Below are 13,964 nucleotides of genomic sequence, written 5' to 3'. Positions count from 1 at the left end.
AAAATTTCAAAAAGATAATCTAGATGTGCTAAAGGTCTTGGATTCGAAATCCTGTTCCATGGCTCTGAACTATCTTTGAAATTGGAGTCTGAACTCAGCAAAAAGAGTTCTTAGCAGAGCTGCTTTCAAACCTGATTTTAAGAAGAGACGATCAGAATGCTTTTTATGCTTTTGTTATATTAACTATCAATTCATTGCCTTTATCAAGTGTTTGCAGACTGCTGGCAGAATGCATTCAGACAGGGATTCAGAGACAACCTTTGATGAGGACTCTCAGCCAAATGATGAGGTAATGCCCTACAGTGATGATGAAACAGAAGATGAATTGGAGAGTCCGCTGCCTGCAGTTGAACCAGAGCAAAACCGAATCAACAGAGAGGCTGAGGAGAGCAGAGAACCAGTTAAGAAAGGTAATAGTATGATAAATTGTACCGAACTAACTATTGAATATAAAGGTTCAGAGGATTGTTCAGTGTACCAGATATGCATAGATTGCTGAATTTGTTCCGTTTATTTTCAGATTTAAGAATATACTCAATACTTTCCCCCTGGGCAGATCTACATAGATTACTAGAAAATGCAGTTAACCAATGTCAACTAGAAAGTTAATCCACGCTCATCTACAAAATCGCATCCCACTACAGCTATTTGGGCCCAGTGAAGTGGCTTCACACTATGATCTGAGGTCATCAAATATGAGCTTGATCAGTTCCAGTCTATTTATTCAGAAATGTTCACAAACTGATGGACTGTTACTCCTGAACCTTTCATGGGACTTCAGATTTATTGCTAGCTTTCCACTTGGTTTTTTTAGCAATTTTATTTAATTTTGTTTCTGGGTTAGCAGCAGATAGGTCATGTCTACAAACTGGTGGGTGGTGCTGACATCAGGTCTAAGGAGAGGGATTGCTCTTTGGAAAGTACCTGGCACATTTTGGGTGCCCTCACAGTTTTAAATAATAAATGTAATACACAGGTACCTGGAGTACTGGAAGAGTGGCAAAAAAATTGTCAAGATGACTGGCTAGAGTCTGTTTGTCTTTTGCTGTTGTGACTCTAGAGAATAAACAGAAGCATTTAATACACTGATTAATTTTTTCACTAAGTAGGTTACTTCTGAAACATTTCTACTCATTAAAGACTTAATTTACAAGTAATGGAAGCAAACAAAGTATGTAGATTTGGTGTTAATTTCTACCAGTGTAAATGAGAGATGCACATGCTTTGAGTTTCAACAGTTTTATAAATGACTTTTAACAAGTTGCCACTGCCAGCTGGAGACTTAAATTAAAAATAACAGTTCAAAAATATTTTTCATCTTGAAGTAGTCGTCTTGGTGGATTTTATGCTTCTCTTCATGGCCTCTAGAGACAAAATCATGAATCAGCACTGTTGTTCCACTTTTGCTACTAGAATGTGTGTCTAGCAGCAGTTTCTAATGGAGTGTCAGGATATGGAAGGTATTTCTAGCTGCATTGGAAATTAGACTTTGCTGGCTATCTTTAGTTTGTCATTCAGCAATGACATGGTCAGCAATGTTGGTATCTAATTCAATCATTTAATAATTAAACTTCAAAGCTAACATAATTTCATGATCAATGGGGGAAGTTCATACTTCTTCCGTTTGGCTGCAGATGTTTGTCTGGTTGCAGATTCAACAGGACGAAAGTGCGTTCGTTTACATGAGAGAGCAATATTTGCAGCCATGTTGGCTAGACTTTTTTTTTTTTTTTTTTTTTTTATCTATGCTCATCTTCGTTTTCTTCGCTCTGGTTAATAAAGTCAAAACTCTCTGCTTAATTTGCAGAATCTGTGGAATGTACCGAACTAGGTTAGTCCAGTGGTTTTCTATTGTCAGATAGCACTACAGAAATCTCATTCTTGTTGCTTTTTCTCAATAGAGAAGATTTCCATTTAGTTTTCTTAGAAGTTGAATCCTTTAAGAACAGCTTTTCTCTTCCTCAATGAAGAGTGTAAAATAAGAACCCTTCCAAGTAGTCTGAATAATAAGACTTTCCCCTCAATCAGGTTTCACTAACTCATTACTTAATTCAGAATTCTCCTCATTGTCCAGTCATCCATAGTCTTCCAGCATTAGCATCAGTCCAGGTTACCACTAAGGTCCATGTATGCTACAACAATTGTCAGTGGACCTGCTTACAATAAGGTGCATTCATAAACGCACATTACTGTTCAGGACAGCACTTTAATCATGTGAGGGGACAAGCATGTCGTAACCAGGTCTGCTTGCACTTACTTTTTTTTTTTTTTTTTTTTTTTTGCAACTGGTTTGGCTGATCAGTGATACAATCTATTTTAGAACCTCAGTTTTCTTACAGTAGGGTTTATAGACTTATAGATTCCAAGGCCAGAAGGGACCATTGTGATCATCTAGTCCGACCTCCTGTGTAATACAGGCCACAGAACTTCCCCAAAGTAATTCCTAGAGCAGATCTCTTAGAAAAAACATCCAGTCTTTGCTGAATGGCCAAAACATAAGGTGCCCATTCATTGCTGCTGCTCTTAATGAGAAAAAAGGATTAAGAGAACAGACTGGAAGCCAATATATCTATCCTGCAGTTACCACCAATCTTTTCTCTATTTGAAACAGGTCAGGCAGGTTGCAACTTGGCTGACTATTGACTAGGAAACTGCTTTAAAAAAAGCATATATTCCCCACCCTATGGGGCAGCCTGCAGGAGTTCCCTGATCGTGTGGGGCAGGATTCAGTTAAGTCACTGTACCATGCCCCTGCTTGTGGGATTCCCAGAGCTACTGGATATAGTTCAGCACCCTTGTTGCTCCACACTCTCACACGTATAACATGAAGAATAATCAGAGCAAGAAGGATTGTTGATCAGAGATGCCGTGATCTTGTCTGTGGGACTGTGTGTAGAGGGAGACTGATGTAGGTGCAGAATCTAGAAAACTGGTCTAATACAGTGTTCAGAACTGGCTTGGCCTCACTCATACTGGGCAGACAAATTGTTTGAAAACCAATTAAAAAACCTGTTAGACAAGTTGAGCAAAGTTTAGGCAGGGTCTAAATGACTGGATTTTGAGGTGCCGGGAGCAAGGTAGGTAGTGGTACCAACAATATGGGCCTGAGGGCAGGAGAGGAAACTGGAGGATAGTGGAGGATAAGGGTTAGACAGTGGATAGACAGAACGTGAAGGCCTAGAATGTAGTGTGTGTGTGTGTGTGTGTGTGTGTGTGTGTGGGTGTGAGAGAACTGGACTGGACGTATAAGGGGTGGAGTGAAGCAGTTGAGCAAGGGAAAGGGACAAAATGACACAATGGGGCAGGGAGTGGACAGGTTAGAGTGCAAAGGCAGCATGGAGGGAAGATAAGGAGCATCTGTATGAGGTACTTGTGGTGCACACAACCCAGACAATCCCCTTCTCACAGGAACTGCTTGACCAGTTCTAAATTCACATCTCCATCCCAGAGACAAGGTAGGTGAGGTAGTATTTTATTGGACCAACTTCTGTTGGTGAAAGAGACAAGTTTTTGAGCTACACAGAGCTCTTCTTCAGGTCTGGGCATCTCAGGCATACCAGAGTGTCCAGGCCTATAAAAAGATGGATTGCAAACCCCTGGCGTAGCATCAGGGCTGCCCTGGGGGGGGGGGGGAAGTGGGGCAATTTTTCGGGGCCCCTGGAGCGGGGTCCTTCACTCGCTCCGGGGCCCCCGGAAAACTCTCGTGGGGCCCGGGCCCCCAGAGCTTCTTCCGCTCCGGGTCTTCGGCGGCAGGGGGTCCTTTCACTCCGGGACCCGCCGCCAAAGCGCCGGGTCTTCGGCGGCAATTCGGCGCAGGGCCCCCCCCCCCCCCCCCCCCGCCACCGAAGACCCCAGGCCCCTTGAATCCTCTGGGCGGCCCTGCGTAGCATAATGCCACTCTGGGATGTAAAAGGCTCCTTGGACTTTTTTTTTTTTTTTTTTTTTTTCTTTGCTTTGACACAAAGTTTCTGCTGGACACAAAGCAACTCAATAGCAGGAAGAATATTTCTTCATTGCTGAACCTGCACTTTATTGCTGTAAAACTCTTGGTTATTATGTTAGCAATTCCGCACAAATTAGAACTAGCTGAAAGTCAGAGACTTAAAGATGAACTGTGTAGGATTTTTAATGAAACTGGGATTGGGCCCTTCTCTAAGATTTAGACAAGTGGTCAGAAAGGGGTGGACATTTAAATTCTGCTTGTTTTTTATCTTAGAAATATTGGGGATGTCAAGTCTGGCTTTGCCTAGTATTGTTGGAGGATTTCTTAGGAGGTCCCAGAGGTGCATTGTGAGCTTTCACACGTTAATTAAAAGGGCAAGATTGCTCAGTCTCTGAGACACCCTTTTTTTTGTTCATTAGGCATTGGAGTTAGATGGGTGTAAGCAAAACAAAACAGTCTGATTAAAAATCTTTTCCCTCAGTTGTTTAGTTTCCAGCATGTTGTAACATAACGTTCCTAATTTTCTGCTTCCCAAACATGGTTTTTCTCCCAGAGTAGGTTAGACTTCAGCTGCTTATATAGACAAACAGGATGCTTTTTTACAAAATTCTTTGAGGCCTTCTTTACCAACAATACAGAAATGAGAAAAGGTTCAGAGGCCCAACTTGATTTTTTCCATTGCATGTTGCCTTAAAAGATATGGAGGGGTAAACCTTAAATTTGTAGACTTGTTTCCCAATCGTTGGAGCAGTCAAGTGTTATGATTCATTTTGATATGTGTGTGGCATTTTTTTTTTCCCCTTCCCCTCCCAGATTGCAGCTGGCAAGTTAAGGCAAATGATCGAAACTTCCACGAACAACCCCAGTTTAAGAAAACAACATTTCTATGCTTCAAGAAAAGCAAATATGCTGTAAGCCATCTTCCTTTATATATAATGACTGATGTAGATTTTTTGTCAGGAGGAACACTTGTTAGTTCATGATTAAATGTTCCAATAATTAAACCATGTACATGTACTAGTATACCTCTGCAATCTGCAAAGTTGGCTAAGTATCATGAACGGATTAACTGAGGCACAGAGTGATTTGACTAAGGACTTGCCCACATGGTTATTTGGTGTGTGGCAAGTCAGACTTTGAATCTACATCAAAGTGCACTATGGAACGTTTAGTGCACCATACCATGGCTAGCTTGTGTGCTATAGCCTGGCTTGCCATGCACTAAATTGCTGTACACACTTGTGAGCCAAAAGCCATTTAGAACCCAGACTTCCTGAATCCCAGAGCTGCATCCTATTCACTGGACTATGGCTGTCACTAACATTTGAATCAAATAATGTTTAAGTATTTTATTTTCAATACTTTATTAAGCGCAGCCTTTAGGCAGACAGCATCTTGGTCAAGCCAGAATTCCGTGTATCTTCAAAATAAATGATTATCTATTTCCAAATGCTTAGGTACAATGGAGTCTTCTCGTTGTTGGCTTAGGTCACCCACTCTAAATCAAACCATGTTATGGATGTATAAATAACTTTATAAAAAAATTGTGTTTTAAAACATACATTTTTAAAAACAGTAGGATTATTTTAAAATAAACAGCATAGTAGTAGTGCTTGTGTGCAGTTCTGGTCTTAAATGATAAACAGTGGTATCATGGGATTTCACATTGGCCTGTCTTGATTACTTTCAGGGCAATAACTTGTTTATTTTATAAATAAAATGTTTTTCTAATTGCCAACCCCTGCAAGCTCTGCTAGTATCTGAAAGTCAATTTGGGTTATTTCTGTCTTATGCATGAACATCAGTAATAAAGATTCTGCAATCGGAACCCTTCCTACCTATTCTACATAAACAACGAGGCGTCTGGTGGCACCTTAAAGACTAACAGATTTATTTGAGCATAAGCTTCCGTGGGTAAAAAACCCATTTGTTCAGATGCATGGAGTGAAAATTACAAATACAGGCATAAATATCTATTGGCACATGAAGAAAAGGGAGTTACCTTACAAGTGGAGAACCAATTTGAAGGCCAATTCAGTCAGGGTGGATGTGGTTCACTCCCAATAATTGATGATGAGGTGTCAATACCAAGAGAGGGAAAATTGATTTTGTAGTGAGCCAGCCACTCCCAGTCCCTATTCAAGCCCAAATTAATGTTGTTAAGTTTGCAAATGAATTGTAGCTTTGAGGTTACTCTTTGAAGTCTGTTTTTTGAAGTTTTTTGTTGTTGAAGAATGGCTACTTTTAAATCTGTTATTGAATATCCAGGGAGATTGAAGTGTTCTCCTACTAGCTTTTGTATGGTTTCAGAGTAGCAGCTGTGTTAGTCTGTATCCGCAAAAAGAACAGGAGTACTTGTGGCACCTTAGAGACTAACAAATTTATTTGAGCACAAGCTTTTGTGGGCTACAGCCCACTTCTTCAGATGCATAGAATAGAACATTATATATATATATATATATATATATATATATATATATATATATATAATGACAGGTTTCAGAGTAGCAGCCGTGTTAGTCTGTATCTGCAAAAATAACAGGAGTACTTGTGGCACCTTAGAGACTAACAAATTTATTAGAGCATAAGCATCCGAAGAAGTGGGTTGTAGCCCACGAAAGCTTATGCTCTAATAAATTTGTTAGTCTCTAAGGTGCCACAAGTACTCCTGTTATTTTTTTATATATATAATGTTCTATTCTATGCATCTGAAGAAGTGGGCTGTATGTGTGTGTATGTATATGTGTGTGTATATATATATATATATATACACACACAGAACATGAAAAGGTGGAAGTAGCCATATCAACCCTAAGAGGCTAATTAATTAAGATGAGCCCCTAATGGGTCCATCATAGGACCCAACCACACCATCAGGGGCTCATTCACCCGTACATCTACTAATGTGATATGTGCCAGCAATGCCCTTCTGCCATGTACATTGGCCAAACTGTGTTCATCTGTGTACATTTTAATGTGTACATCTGGCCTCAGTTAAAACTGCCAATAAGGATATCCGTTGTTCTTGTGGTCATGGAAAGAGATCAAATAATTTAGAGTATCAGAGGGGTAGCCATGTTAGTCTGGATCTGTAAAAAGCAACAAAGAGTCCTGTGGCACCTTATAGACTAACAGACGTATTGGAGCATGAGCTTTCGTGGGTGAATACCCACTTCGTCAGCAGGGCCGGCTCCAGGGTTTTTGCCGCCCCAAGCCGCGCAAAAAAAAAAAAAAAAAAAGCCGCGATCACAATTGCGATCTGCGGCAGCAATTCGGCGGGAGGTCCTTCGCTCCGAGCGGGAGTGAGGGACCATCCGCCGAATTGCCGCCCAACAGCTGGACATGCCGCCCCTCTCCGGAGTGGCCGCCCCAAGCACCTGGTTGGCAAGCTGGTGCCTGGAGCCGGCCCTGTTCGTCAGATGAAAGCTTATGCTCCAATACATCTGTTAGTCTATAAGGTGCCACAGGACACTCTGTTGCTTTTTACAAATAATTTAGAATTGCTAGATCCTAGTAGGATATCTGTCTGGTTCTAGTCCTTTCCTGCTCTTCTCTTAGGACTGTAATTAGACCATTGCACAGTTATCAAACAGGAATGACTTTTCAATTATCACTACTGACCTGAGTTCAGTTTGAAGGAGTTGCCTTGAGGTAAAAACTCAGTATCCTATTTCCAGTCCCTTGATTTTACATAGTGCTCCAGATAATCCTTTTAAGATATTGCTAGTTGACGGCTAAAGCAACAAAAGGCAGCTTAGAAATAACATTCAAGCCAACAGTCATTTTGGTTGACTTGACTAGTGATCCTTGTTAAACTGGTTTGCATAATACATTTAACTTACACGGCCATTTGTAGAGAGGGATACTATAAAGTAAAACATTTTACATGAAATACAAATTGGATTGGAAAAGTATCCATTAGTATATTGCTATTTAGAATGACTTATTTTTAATTTTTTTCTCAACAGGGGAATGCAATTAAGACCTACAAATACAATGCAATTACCTTTTTACCATTGAATTTGCTAGAACAGTTTAAAAGAGTGGCCAACTTCTATTTCCTGGTTCTTCTTATTTTACAGGTAAAATTTGATTACATAATACAGATAATTATGATAAAGATGATAATATAAGTTCAGTTACTCAGTAATGCAGCTGAATATTACTGCTTTTTGTGACATTGCTATCATGAAACTAAAGTGGACTTTATAAACAACTCCAGACTAACTGCTTTTAAAATTCAGCAAGTTTAATATGAACTTGGAGCAATGCACTTTATTTGCACATTGATCCTTTTAGCTTGATATTTAGATTTATACCTTGTGTACCCTGCTTAGAATACAACTAGTTACTTAGACTGTGAGCAATTTGGGGTATGGACCATCCTTTTTGCTTTAAGTTTGTACAGTGCCTAGCACAATGTGGTTCTAGTCCATGACTGGAGCTCGTAGGTTATGTTTTCACTGCCAGGAAAAAAAAATGTGCATTCTTAATTCACGTAGCTAACTCAGGTTAATATAGTCTTGAAGGCATGGCAACCTAAAGCCAATGTTCACTCCCAGGATCCCATATAGACTTTATATCGAACTGCTAACACAAGTTAAGAGTTGCCATGTCTTCACTTCTATTTTAACCTGAGTTAGCTAACCTGACTTAAGAACACACCTTTTAAAGAACTTAATGTGTTCAAATCAAGGAATTGGATAACTTACGTTCTTCTTTGAGTGATGGGCCCTATTGTAGTCCACTGAGGGTTTATGCATGTGCACTATGCATCCGGAGCCAGAGAATTTTGGTTGGTCCACGCATGAGCCCTGACTCACCTCATGGTTTTGTCTGAGGTGACCAAGGGCAGGACAGACAGACTGTGTCTCCAGTTCCTTCTCACCGCCGCATGGTCTGGATCGGAACGATCAGTGTCCGCTTGCAAGTGATGCACTTTCACAAACAAAGTTGTATATAGTTAGTGTTTTAGGCCTTGTCTACACTACGAGAGTACTTCGATTTTAGTTAATTCGACTATGTGGAATCGATATTACTAAGTCGAACGTGTGTGTCCACACTAAGGACAGTAATTCGACTTTGTGAGACTTTGTGAGTCCACACTAACGGGGCAAGCGTCGACATTGGAAGCGGTGCACTGTGGGCAGCTATCCCACAGTTCCCGCAGTCCCCCCTGCCCATTGGAATTCTGGGTCGAGCCCCAAATGGCTTCTGGGTAAAAAAATGTGTCGAGGGTGCTTTTGGGCGCCTGTCGTCATCCGTCAGTCACTCAAGCCCTCCCTCCCTCCCTCCCTGAAAGCGCCGGCGGGAAATCAGTTCGCGCGCTTTTCTGATTACTGACAGCGCGGACGCCACAGCAGTGCGAGCATGGATCCCGCTGCGACCATCGCTGCAGTTGTGGCAGTTCTCAACGCCTCGCAGCTTCTCCTCCACCTGTACCAGAGGCAGCTGCAGATCAATCATGAGAGGAGGCTACGGCACTACCGTGACGGCATGAAGTCGGACACTAGCTCCGACCTCTCTGAGAACATGAGACCCAGCACCCAGGACATCTCGCTGTCACTGGGTCTTGTTAATACTGTTGAACGGCGATTCTGGGCCCGTGAAACCAGCACGGAATGGTGGGACCGCATAGTGCTGCAGGTCTGGGATGAATCCCAGTGGCTGCGCAACTTTCGCATGCGGAAGGGGACTTTCCTCGAACTGTGTGAGTTGCTGTCCCCTGCCCTGAAGCGAAAGGACACCCGGATGCGGGCAGCCCTGACTGTCCAGAAGCGAGTGGCCATAGCCCTCTGGAAGCTCGCAACGCCAGACAGCTACCGGTCCGTCGCTAACCAGTTTGTCGTGGGCAAGTCTACCGTGGGGGTTGCTGTTATGCAAGTAGCCAGGGCAATCGTCAAGCTACTGCTATCTAAGGTAGTGACCCTGGGAAACGTGGAGCTCATCAGAGATGGCTTTGCCGAGATGGGATTCCCAAACTGCGGTGGGGCTATAGATGGGACTCACATCCCTATCCTGGCACCGGACCACCAGGCTAGCCAGTACATCAACCGGAAGGGCTACTTTTCCATGATGCTGCAAGCACTGGTGGACCATCGGGGACGTTTTACCAATATCTACGTTGGATGGCCTGGCAAGGTTCATGACGCTAGGGTGTTCAGGAACTCTGGTCTGTGTAGACGGCTGCAGGAAGGTATTTACTTCCCGGACCACAAAGTAACTGTTGGGGATGTGGAGATGCCTACAGTCATCCTCGGGGACCCTGCATACCCGCTAATGCCCTGGCTCATGAAGCCCTACACTGGCGCACTGGACTCAGGGAAAGAACTATTCAACTACCGGCTCAGCAAGTGCAGAATGGTGGTGGAGTGTGCTTTTGGCCGTCTCAAGGGCAGATGGAGAAGCCTACTCACTCGCTGTGATCTCAGCGAGACCAATATCCCCATTGTGATAGCTGCTTGCTGTGTGCTCCACAATTTGTGTGAGAGCAAGGGGGAGACCTATATGTCGGGGTGGGAGGTTGAGGCAAATAGCCTGGCTTCTGATTACGTCCAGCCAGACAGCAGGGCGATTAGAAGATCACAGCGGGACGCACTGTGCATCAGGGAGGCTTTGAAAGTCAGGTTCCTGACTGAACAGGGTCTCCAGTGACTTTTTACTTTGTGGACACAGATGCTGAACCTGCCCCCGTTTCTTTACCCAGTTACTGTTGACTATCCTTCCAAGTTACATACCCCCTTCCCCACCTTCCCAACAAATAAAATCTGTTCTGTTCTGTTAATGAACAAGGTTTTCTTTTTTACTGTTTTCGCGGGAATGTTTTAAACCGGGGACGCAGACTGTGGCGGGGGGCGGGCTTACTGTTTTGATGCAAATGATGCTTCTAAAGTCCGGGAATGACAGGCTCCGCAGTGCTGCATTGGTTGTTTCAACGCAGCCTGCCAGCAGTCCTGGGCGGGACTGGATGTATGTGTCGGCCAAGTGACTTTCTGGCAGGGGGCGGAGGGTAACAGATCCCCTGCTGCGTGGCTCTGTGATCCAGGATAAGGACCGCGGCATAGGATCTCTAACTGCCCTCCCCCGACACAAAGTCACAGATCAATCCCCCTCGCACCCCAGAACAAGAAAACCGCCTCCCAGACTGACCAGGGTAACTGGTGACTGTGCTGTGTATGTGTCCTGATGCTGGACCTGCCCCCGCCTCTGTAGCCTGCTACAGGTGACTGTCCTGTCCAAGTAACAAACCCCTTCCCCCCCTTCAGACAGAATCCCCTCCAAAAGACACTCTCGGAAACAGTACTTAACAGAAACCGATGTTTTATTACGAACCGCACATGAAAAGGGGGGGGGGGGGAAGGAAACTTGGACATGGGCTAGTGTGAGATGGGTAGGAAAGGACTTTTCAAACTTTGGAACGAGAGCCTTCCATTGCTGCAGCAGTGTGCAGTGGCCGACTGACAGTTTTAACGGCCCTTGCCGCCCCTCCTTCTTTGTACTTTTGGTGAGGGGGGTGTGGGACTTGGTGGCGGGGGAGGGCGGTTAGAGATAGACAGCAGCAGTGCTCTGTCCTCCTGCCTCCGGTCTTGCAGAACATCCACTAGGCGCCGGAGCGTCTCCGTTTGCTCCCTCATTAGTCCAAGCAGGGTTTGAGTAGCCTGCTGGTCCTCCTGGCGCCACCTCTCCTCCCGTTCCATGACTGCTCTGTGCATTTGTGACAAGTTCTCCCTCCACTGTGTCGTCTGGGCTGCCTGCTCTCGTGAGCACTCCATAAGTTCATAAAACATGTCTTCACGAGTTTTTCTCTTCCTTCTTCTAATCTGCGCTAGCCTCTGGGAGTGTGATGCCAGGCTGGGTTGGGAGACGTTCGCAGATGTGTCTGTTGGAATGGGAAAAAGGGAGTAAATTCCTGAGACAGATAAATGAAGTTGCTAACAAAGAGCATAGTCTTTCTCTGTGAACAACACCATGCACTGCACCTTTCACATGCGCACTCAGGACAAGGTCGAATTTTCGGCCCTCGCCTTATGTGTCTGGGGTCCTGCAGTTGCGATCAGAGAAGCGTTGCAGGACACCTCTACTTCTGCTGCGGGAAAACATGGTAAGCCGTAGACTTGTGGCAGCTTAAACATGTAATAGTAGCACTGGGCTCCTTTCGCACTGAATGCAAGGCCACTCTCTGCTGGCAGCAATCAGGGAAGCATGAGCTCTGCCCCTGTCCCACCACCTCGCGGCTGTCCCCGGGAAAGATCCCTGTATGCTGCCCCTCTGCCGCCTCCACCGCGTGGCTGTAAAGCAGTCCAAATACTAACATTCCCCTCCCTAATTTAAAGCAGGGCGTCATGTGTGACATAACCCTCATGAGGATCTCGGAGACCGAGAGGGGAAGGATGCTGCGTGAATGCATGCAGAGGCCTGGGCCATATGCCGCCATGCTGTGCCGCGCACTGATCCCCGACTACCTCATGGACTCATGGCGTGGGAACGTGTGCTACCACGGGGGACCAAACAAGATTGCCCTGCCGTTGAACCTCGTGCGCATGCTGGAGCGGTACCTCCAGGAGAGCTATGCGGAGCTATCACAGGAGGACTGTCTGTCCATTCCCGGGCACATTGACCGCCTTTTCCTTTAAGTTGAGCATAACGGACTACAGAGTGGAGGGGCCGTGTTGTGGACTAATCATGAATATCCGGACAGTACTTGATTTTCTATACATAGTTAGTAGTAAAAAGTTTACTAAGCCAACTAAATCATGAACAACAAATTACTGATATAGTTATTATTCCTGTTTTGTTATAAATAAAAGTTTCTATGTTTAACTGAGTGACTGAAAAGCCCATTCTTAACAATATAAATATTCCACTTATGTTAAAATGAAATGTTTAGATGTTTAAAGCACTCACTGCTTGATCCTTCCCCTGATTCGGTGTCCGGGGTAAGGGCTGTGGACGGTTGGTAGGGGATCTCGGTAAGGGTGATGAAGAGCTCCTGGCTGTCGTTGAAATCAGCGGTGCAAGCGCTGTCGACTGCCTCGTCCTCCTCATCTCCTTCCTCATCTTCCCCGTCACCTAACATTTCCGAGGAGGAACCGGCCGTGGACAATATCCCATCCTCGGAGTCCACGGTCACTGGTGGGGTAGTGGTGGCGGCCGCACCTAGGATGGAATGCAGTGCCTCGTAGAAACGTGATGTGTGGGGCTGGGATCCGGAGCGTCGGTTTGCCTCTTTGGTTTTTTGGTAGCCTTGTCTCAGCTCCTTGATTTTCACGCGGCACTGCGTTGCATCCCGGCTGTATCCTCTCTCTGCCATGGCTTTAGAGATCTTCTCATAGATCTTTGCATTCCTTCTTTTGGAGCGCAGCTCTGAAAGCACGGACTCATCGCCCCACACAGCGATGAGATCCAAGACCTCCCGATCAGTCCATGCTGGGGCCCTCTTTCTATTAGATTGCACGGCCAACTCCGCTGGAGAGCTCTGCATCGTTGCTAGTGCTGCTGAGCTCTCCACGCTGTCGAAACAGAAAATGAGATTCAAAGTGGCCAGACAGGAAAAGGAATTCAAATTTTCCCGGGGCTTTTCCTGTGTGGCTGGTCAGAGCATCCGAGCTCAGACTGCTGTCCAGAGCGTCAACAGAGTGGTGCACTGTGGGATAGCTCCCGGAGCTATTACCGTCGATTTCCATCCACACCTAGCCTAATTCGATATTGCCATTTCGAATTTAGCGCTACTCCTCTCGTTTTCGAGGATTACAGAAGTCGAATTTAAAAGAGCTCTATTTCGAACTAAGTAGCTTCCTGGTGTGGACGGGTGCAGGGTTAATTCGATGTAACGGCGCTAAATTCGATATAAGCTCCTAGTGTAGACCAGGCCTTAGAGTTTTACTATTTTTATTGCTTTTAGATGGTCTGTAGTAGTTTTAGAGTAGAATAAGTTGTTTGGAGGGCTTATTGTTTCTCCATACGCTTTCCCACCCCTCCCCTCATACCAATGCACGGGTACTGGACTCTGCCGAAGACCCCA

The 13,964-nt window shown here is 44.8% G+C and overlaps 1 protein-coding gene across 1 annotated transcript in view; it reads left to right on the top strand.

The window, feature by feature from the left end:
- The first annotated feature begins 229 nt into the window (after nucleotides 1–229).
- ATP8B1 (ATPase phospholipid transporting 8B1) overlaps nucleotides 230–13,964 on the top strand; it is a 71,017-nt gene continuing 57,282 nt past the window's right edge. The window contains exons 1-3 of the mRNA XM_065406631.1: nucleotides 230–410; nucleotides 4,757–4,854; nucleotides 7,912–8,025. Of these exons, the coding sequence (XP_065262703.1) occupies nucleotides 230–410; nucleotides 4,757–4,854; nucleotides 7,912–8,025 (393 nt within the window). The remainder of the gene's footprint in view (nucleotides 411–4,756; nucleotides 4,855–7,911; nucleotides 8,026–13,964) is intronic.

The sequence above is a fragment of the Emys orbicularis genome, chromosome 6 (assembly GCF_028017835.1).
Source record: "Emys orbicularis isolate rEmyOrb1 chromosome 6, rEmyOrb1.hap1, whole genome shotgun sequence".
Lineage (NCBI taxonomy): Eukaryota > Metazoa > Chordata > Testudines > Emydidae > Emys > Emys orbicularis.
The sequence above is the reverse complement of the archived record's forward strand: the minus strand, read 5'-3'. Positions and strand labels throughout refer to the sequence as shown.